This window comes from Petaurus breviceps, unplaced genomic scaffold (genome assembly GCF_028583685.1).
Source record: "Petaurus breviceps papuanus isolate PSGF00001 unplaced genomic scaffold, PetGlider_PUasm1.0 90721, whole genome shotgun sequence".
Classification (NCBI taxonomy): Eukaryota; Metazoa; Chordata; class Mammalia; order Diprotodontia; family Petauridae; genus Petaurus; species Petaurus breviceps.
In genome coordinates this window covers 1,176,073-1,184,375 of record NW_027187322.1, presented here as the reverse complement: position 1 = coordinate 1,184,375, position 8,303 = coordinate 1,176,073, and the positions used below count along the sequence as shown (strand labels likewise).

At 53.3% G+C, this 8,303-nt stretch overlaps 1 protein-coding gene across 1 annotated transcript in view; it reads left to right on the top strand.

Moving 5' to 3' along the window:
* The window catches only part of LOC138144795 (actin, alpha skeletal muscle-like), an 8,761-nt gene extending 2,064 nt beyond the window's left edge, over positions 1-6,697 (top strand). The window contains exons 3-7 of the mRNA XM_069066224.1: positions 989-1,313; positions 1,958-2,119; positions 3,776-3,967; positions 4,869-5,050; positions 6,263-6,697. Of these exons, the coding sequence (XP_068922325.1) occupies positions 989-1,313; positions 1,958-2,119; positions 3,776-3,967; positions 4,869-5,050; positions 6,263-6,406 (1,005 nt within the window). The 3' untranslated portion in view covers positions 6,407-6,697. The remainder of the gene's footprint in view (positions 1-988; positions 1,314-1,957; positions 2,120-3,775; positions 3,968-4,868; positions 5,051-6,262) is intronic.
* The last annotated feature ends 1,606 nt before the right edge of the window (positions 6,698-8,303 follow it).

Genomic DNA, 8,303 nt, shown 5'->3' with positions numbered 1-8,303 from the left:
CTCCCCTCTCCCCCTCCCTCTTCTTTCCCCCTCCTCTCTCCTCCCCCCTCCCTCCTTTCCCCCTCCCCTTCCCTCCTCCTTCCCTCTCCTCCCCTCTCCCCCTCCCTCTTCTTTCCCCCTCCTCTCTCCTCCCCCTTCCCTCCCCCTCCTCCTTCCCCCTCCTCCCCCCTCCCTCCCTCTCTCCCTTCTCCTCTTCCTCCTGACTGGGCAGCGCCGGGGGAAGAGCTTTGTCCCTGAATCCTCCTCGTCCGGTCCCTGCTCCCGCTTCTTACTCTAACGAGACGGGGCTGCGGGAGGGGAGTTGGAAGCCTTAGGGACCCTGCATGGGTGCAGACCAGCTGTGTGACCTTGAACAAGTCATTGCCCCCCTTTGGGTCTCGGTTTCCTCGCCTGCAAAATGAGGGCGTTGGGCCAAAGGTTCCAGCTCTGAAAGGCAGTTAAGGGGAGGATGGATCGGCCGCGTTCCGCTCGGTCCCTGGAGGAGGGACCAGAAGCCTGGCCTTGGGGTAGAGGCGGGTGGGGCTGGAGGGAAAGCCCTTCCCAACCCTGAGAGGCGTTTGAGGGGACAATAGGCTGCGGGGGAGGGATGTGAGCAGAGGCGGGGATGGAGCAGGATTCTTGGTCAGGCCCGGGTTAAACCGACTGGCCCGGGGGCCCCCCTTCCACCCTGAGATGGGCTGAAGATGTGGCCTCCTTATCTGAGCCTCAGTTTCCTCGTTTGTAAAAGGGGGATAATCTGGGCACTCCTGACCTTACAGGGTCTGGGGGAACAAAGCACCTTTTAAAACTTAAAAAGCGGCGTTCTGGTTTGTGCCTCCTCCCGCCTTTTACACCCCTCCCCACCTAACCCTTGAGAGGACCAAGGGGGTGCTTGTCGGCTCCCCAAAGCCTGAGCCGGGGCGGGGCAGGGGCCTAGCGCTACCTTCCTCCTCCCCGGGTCTCGCTGTCTGGACGCCCTCCGACGCTTGGCCCTGTTTCCGGTCTGCAGGGCGTCATGGTAGGCATGGGCCAGAAGGATGCCTATGTGGGGGACGAGGCTCAGAGCAAGAGGGGCATCCTGACTCTCAAGTACCCCATTGAGCATGGCATCATCACCAACTGGGACGACATGGAAAAGATCTGGCACCACACCTTCTACAATGAGCTGCGGGTGGCGCCTGAGGAGCACCCAACGCTGCTCACTGAGGCCCCCCTCAACCCCAAAGCCAACCGCGAGAAGATGACCCAGATTATGTTTGAGACCTTCAACGTGCCGGCCATGTACGTGGCCATCCAGGCTGTGCTCTCCCTCTATGCCTCCGGCCGTACCACTGGTGAGTTCGGACCCGGGGACACCCCACTGCCATCGATCCTCCGGGCCCCAGGAATCTTCCTCAACCCTCCCAACTCTACTCCCCAAGCCCCACCCCCAGCCCCTCCTCACTAGACCCCACCCAGCCCCTCCCCAATAGACTCCACCCGACCCCTCCTCAATAGTCCCCATCCCCAGGACCCTTTCGAATCTCCACCCCCAAGACTTTCTCAATGGTTTCCCCCACTCCCTCATCAATGGTTTCCTTCCCCAGGATCCCCTTCTTAGACCCCTTCTTCTCCTCCTTAGTTCCCTCTTCCTTCAAACGCCAGCCATACAGCCTTCTAAGAATCATGCTGCCCTGTTGTCAAAGCTTTGGATGCTCATCTACCCCCCAGACACCCGCAGGCCCCTCAGTTCCCCTAAAGTTCCCCTCTCCCCATTCTTTTCTGCTAGCACCAGAGACAGCACTCCCTCTCTTTCTGGCTCCTCTGAGCGCCTGATCCCCTTTCCCCCTCCCCTCTGCTCTCTCTTCACTCCCCCTCTACCCTGGGTCTGGACCAGGTCAGGTTCGCCCTCTGGGGAGGTGGGCCTGGGGACTCAGGGCTGAGTGTAAGTATGTGTGGAGGGGAGACTCTAACAATCCATGTGCATTGCTCCCTACAGGAATAGTACTGGACTCTGGAGACGGTGTGACCCACAATGTACCCATTTATGAGGGCTACGCTCTGCCCCATGCCATCATGCGCTTGGACCTGGCAGGCCGAGACCTTACTGACTACCTAATGAAGATCCTCACAGAGCGGGGTTACTCCTTCGTCACCACGGGTGAGACCTCTGTGGGCCCCTCAGCTTCCACTCAACCACTAGCTGTGGCACCAAGCCCCTGCCCCTGCTTGCAAAGACTGAGATCCTACCCACGGCACATCCCTCACCATGTATTAATCCCATCTGGAGTGGTGCCCAAAGCCTTGACTTGACCCTCTCCAGCCACAAGGCTCTCTCTGTCTTATACGGCCCCATCCCCATTTTGGATGGCTCAGATCGTGGAGAGGACCTTCTTGAGACTGACCTAGAATGTGCTTCTGGAAGCTTGACTGAACCATTACAGTGTCAGATCTCGAAAGGAGGTTGGCTTCATCAGTTTTGTTTTCTGGAGCCAAGAAGAACAGGGTAAACTAGAAGGAAGGCTAAGTTGGGAGTCAGAGAACCTGGATTCAAATCCAGCTTCTTCCATTTGCTACCTATATGACCTTGCCTGAGTAACTGCCCCCTTTGGGGCCTCAGTTTTCTCATCTAAAATGAGGGGGTCAGCCTGGATGACCTCGAGAGTCCTTCCACCCCTAAATCCCAGACAAATCCTCTGATACTTGAAGACACCAATCATGGTACTGCAGGTCAAATCGCCCTCATTTTACACCAGAGGAAACTCAGGCCCAGAGAACTGTAGCTTCTAAATAGCAGGACCAGGATGTAAGCCTTGGTTCTCTGAGCCCGTAGCAAATGATCTCCAAAGCCTTCTCCATCACTTGGCTGTGCCGTGCAGACATGATCATGGTAACAATAATTATTCAGAATAACAAGCTGGCCTTTAGAAAATGCTTTTGATCAGATAGTCTGGGCAGGCCAGAAGATAACCAGCTTATCACTTGCTAGGCTCTAGACATTGTTCCTGGAAGGCAGGCCCACATGGGATTCTATTTTCTTTGCTTTTACTGTAACCGATCGTATGTCTGCTGCCCAGTAATGAGATTCTCCACCAACACTAGGCTTGCTTCTCATTACCTCCCCTTCAGCCGTACCTTCCCCACCCATCATGGAATTCTGGAAGGGATCTTAATAATCATTCCATTTATGGCTGAAGGAGGCAGACACCCAGAGGCATTGAATGTCAGAGAGGAAGTGTGACATAATGGAGAGAATGGTGAATTTGGAGGCAGGAGACCCAAGGTCAAAATACCCTTTCTGATAATTGAGCGATACACAAGCATTTTATTCAGTGATGACTAGGTGCTCAGTGTTGGGGATGTGCACTGCCTGCCCTCCAGAAGCCTCCATTCCACCCAGGGAGATGGCCAGTCCAACACTGTCCATGTCACACTCAGTCTCTGAGTCTGAAAGATGGGGAGGAAAGTCCCTGTAGGACCTGCCTTGCAGAGTTGTGGATTCACATGAGATCTAGTTGCTAGGTCAGCTACATTTACCCGATGGAGCAGGGGTTAACCAAAGCCAGGGCAGAGAGGCACAGACCCAGAGCTGGACAGATGAGGAAACTGAGGCCCAGGGAGGGAAAGGGATTTGTCCAAGATCGCACAGTGAGCCCCAGGGTTGGTACTTAAACCCAGGTCCTTAGCCAGCAGATTCCCCATTCTTTCCTCTTCCTCTCTAGGGGCAAAGAGGAGTTGAGCCTCATGGACCTTGGTATGAACCGGGGGCCCTGTCTCTCCCATCTCTCACCTGTCTGTCCTCTCCATCCCCACCCAGCTGAGCGAGAGATCGTCAGAGACATCAAGGAGAAGCTGGGCTATGTGGCCCTGGACTTCGAGAATGAGATGGCCACAGCGGCCTCATCGTCATCTCTGGAGAAGAGCTATGAGCTGCCAGATGGGCAGGTCATCACCATTGGCAATGAGCGCTTCCGCTGCCCTGAGACTCTTTTCCAGCCCTCCTTCATAGGTGAGCTCTCTAGCTGGGGGAGGGCAGCCTTGGACTTAGTTCGGCCAGTTTGGGCACACTCACAGGAGTCTCTCCATTGCCCATTGCTGCCTACCTCCCCCCAGCCACAACCTGTGGAACAACCGCTCATGTTTCCGTGGTGCTGGAAACATTAAATCCTGAGATGCAGGTAGAGCAGATACTCCATGCCATTTTAGCGATGAGGTGATTTACCCCAGCCGAGGTAAGTGCCAGAACCAGGATGGAAACCCAGAGAGCCAACCGAGCCTGGGGCTCCTTCTACCGAGACAGGGCTGGGAAGTGGAAGGAATGCTGAGGCCCAGGTCACAGAATGTGGGTTGGGATCTTGGATCTTTCTGACCTCCCATCTGCCCTTTTACTTCTCTGGGCCTCAGACTCTGCTCAATGAGAGTCCTCCATCAAACCAGCCAGCATGTAGCATGTGATCTCTGTCTCCTGTTCCTCACTCCCTCCTCCTTCTTGGGGCCCTTTGGAAGGGAACCTCTCTTGCAGGGGAGACAGATTTTTGAGGGGGGCATTGGTAGACCTGTGTTCCAATTCCACTTACAACACTTTTTGGCTGTGTGACAATGGGCACATCTCTTAACCTCTCTGAGCTTGCTTCCTGGGGTGTAAAATGAAACACTTCCTGTAATGCCGACACCGCAGGCTCGAGATGCCAGCTGTGAAGCGCTTAGCCAACCTTCAATGGACCCCAGGGGTGTTAGTTATTCCTCAGAAGTACCAGGTCTGGGCTGGTGCTTTGATAGGCACCATCCCCTAGAAAATCCTCAAAGAGAAATTGGGCCGAGTTCTCCTGGGAAGTGGGAGGGAGCAGGAGAAGGCAATGCAGTTCCCAAAGCCGAGCCTCGAGCTGACCTCCCCTCCCCCTCGCCCCCAGGTATGGAGTCTGCTGGGATCCATGAGACCACCTACAACTCCATCATGAAGTGTGACATCGACATTCGCAAAGACCTTTATGCCAACAACGTCTTGTCTGGTGGCACCACCATGTACCCTGGCATCGCTGACCGGATGCAGAAGGAAATCACCGCCTTAGCCCCAAGCACCATGAAGATCAAGGTAGGGGGAGGTGGGGGCAGGGGACGGAGCAGAGCTGAAGACTCTTGGGCGTGTGGGGGAAGGGGGGCAGCAGCTGACAGTGCCCCCCCCAGTCTGGGACAGAAGCTGCCCCTCTGTGGCAGCTGAGGATGAAGCTGTGGTTCCCAACAGTTCTTCAGAACAGATCGGATTCCTTGGCAAACTAGCCAGCCACAGCATAAACCCAGAAGGACCCCTCCTGGGGTGGCCCCTTTCCCAGAGCCCAGGATGTGATGCTGGCATGCTTCTGGTCCTCCCAGACAGCCATCTCACTGACGCTATGCTCCCAGCAGCTGGGGCACCAAGCACTAGTGGTTATTTTTAAGGTGGAAAAGATCTTAGAGATCCCCTATTTCAGCTTCCTTAGGTTACAGAGGGGAAACTGAGGTCTAGGGAAGTGAAGAGACTTGTCCAAAGCCATACTGTGACTTAGTGGTAGAACTGGCTGCAGATCCCAGGTTTGATCGCCAGCCAAGGGTTCTTTCCATCATATCCCACCATCTTCCTCAATTCAATGACTAAAAACCTGATTCCCAACAGAAAAGTGACCAAGAGACCTTAACAGAGGGCAAGGTCTTCAAGGCCACAGACTCCAGGGCAGGAAAGGCCCTTTGAGCCTATTGAGATAGGGGCCTGGCCTGTGTTTCCCTGGGCCAAGGGAACTCCCAGGGAGGAAACTCGACCAGTGTAGTTGGCACCTCGAGCTGCCTAGAGCCTTGAGGCTCCTGTGTTCAGGACCACTCAGCCAGCATGTGTCCAAGAAGGGATCTGACCCTGGGTCAACCTGGCTTCCAGGCCAGTGATGTGGTGCCTCTCACTGAACAACTGTTACTGAAGCCTGGATGTGGGAGGTGCCCAAGGGCACCAAAGGTGGCAAATGGTGAGCCCTCTGACCCTTCCCAGTCTTCTACAATGCTTTTTTTTTTTTGAAGGGGAGAAGGCAGGGGAATTGGGGTTGTGACTTGCCCAAGGTCATGTGGCTAGTAAGTGTTAATTGTCTGAGGCCGATGTGAACTTGGGTCCTCCTGACTCTGGGGCCGGTGTTCTATTCACTGCACTATCTAGCTGCCCTCCACATTGCTTTTTGTCAGTGAGGCAATGTCCCCCAAGCAATCACGTCCAGGTTGTGTCCTAAGGGTGGCCCACCCAAGGAAGGCCTTTGCTGAACACGCACCCTCTCTTACCTTCCCTCAGATCATTGCTCCCCCTGAGCGCAAATACTCCGTCTGGATTGGGGGATCCATCCTGGCCTCCCTGTCCACCTTCCAGCAGATGTGGATCACCAAGCAGGAGTATGATGAGGCCGGGCCCTCCATCGTGCACAGGAAGTGCTTCTGAGTTCTCTGCCTCACAGCCTCGCCTCACTGGGCACCTCGGCCGTTTCGTGTGCCATTGCTTCTTTCCAGCCTTACCAAAGCACACACCTGTCATCTGGCCAAGGAGCAGCACCCACTGCTCTGGTGAAGGGAGGCTCATTCCTCTTCCTCCTTGGCAGCTGCCATCACCAGTGGCCTCCCCTTGTACACCTGTCTGCACTGTGACTGGCATGGGCAGGAGGGAAGGCAAGGGATCTTTCTGGGAGAGGGAAACATGCTATTTTCAATATCACAATAAAGTGTTGGAAAGGAAGGCAGTGTCCATGATCCAGTTAGCATCTGTATACTGCATGTCATGTGTGGATGGGCTGAGGGAAGATCCATCCAGGAGCTCAGGCCTTCTTCACCTTGTCCAGGAGGCCTCCCCAAAACCACACACTTGGGCTTGGGTGCCCCCATCACTGCTTGCTCATATCTAGGGGATGGGAGAGGAGGGAGCAGAGAGAGACCTTTGGGGTTGCTAAGCTTCTGCCCAAGGAACAGGAGTATAGGATTATGTAATAGATGGTGGCAAACATGTCAAGATCTCAACTTCATGCCTTCAAATGAAGACCGTTGATTTACACATCTTCATTCATTTATACGAGGATCGAGCTGGGAGGACCCAAGCCTGTGAGTTCTAGAGTTAGTGCATCGAGAATAACACAATGTCAGAGATGGAAGGTGCCTTAGAGAATATCTAGGCCAACCCTCTTTTTACAGATAAGGAAACTGAGGCCCAAAGACAGGAACTACCAAAGGTCAGATAGTAACCAAGTGGCAAAACCAGGAAAAACTTGGGTCCTTCTGAATGCCAGTCTGATAACCTTCCCATCATCTGGGCATCCTGGGGGACAAAGGGCACGGAATATGGAATGTCAACTCTAGGTCCTTGGAACCATCAGAGAGAAGAATTTGAGAAACATGGGAAGACTTGGAGGAAGTAAGGCTAAGCAGAGACAGCATGATGAGAGGCTGTCTAGTCCTCATGCTCATTGAAAAGTTTGGACCAGGTGGCCTTGGGTTCTCCATTTGTGACCCGAAGACCACAGTAATTCAAAAGGAAACAACCCAGAAAGACCCCTGAACTTGGATTTGTTGTAGTTAGGGATCATAAAACCCTCCTCCCTTTTGCGGTGAGGGGGGGGTTAGAGAGAGAGAGAACCACAGAGAGTGGCACACATGGCCCTGAGGCTGCTGGGGCACGGGATTTGCTGAGCTTTTTGCTGGTACAACAGAGAGCTCTGTTTGGAGGCCACAGAGAGCACAGATTGTCAGAACTGGGAAAGTCCTTAGAAAAGGGAATACGAGAGCAGAGAGGGCTGTACAACAGAGAATGGCAGAGCTGGGAGGAGCCTTCGAATAGGAAAGGTCACAGGAATCAATCACAATATTAATTACTCTTTGATAAACCCAAAGATTCTGGGATAAGAACTCACTATTGGACAAAAGCTGCTGGGAAAACAGTATGGCAGAAACTAGGCATAGACAACATCTTACACCATATACCACGATAGGGTCAAAATGGGCGCATGGTTTAGACATAAAGGGTGATACTATAAGCAAACTAGGAGAGCAAGGAATAGTTTATCTGTCAGATTTATAGGGAATGGAAGAATTTATGACCACACAAGAGGTAGAGAGCATTATGAAACACAGAATGGATAATTTTGATTACATTAAATTTAAAAGTTTTTGCACAAAGCCAGCGCAACCAAGATGAAAAGGGAAGCAGAAGGCTGGGAAACAATTTTTATAGCCAGTGTCTCTGATAAAGGCCTCATTTCTCAAATATAGAGAACTGAGTCAAATTTATGAGAATACAAGTCATTCCCCAATTTTTAAATGGTCAAAGGATATGGAAAGGCAGTCTTCAAATG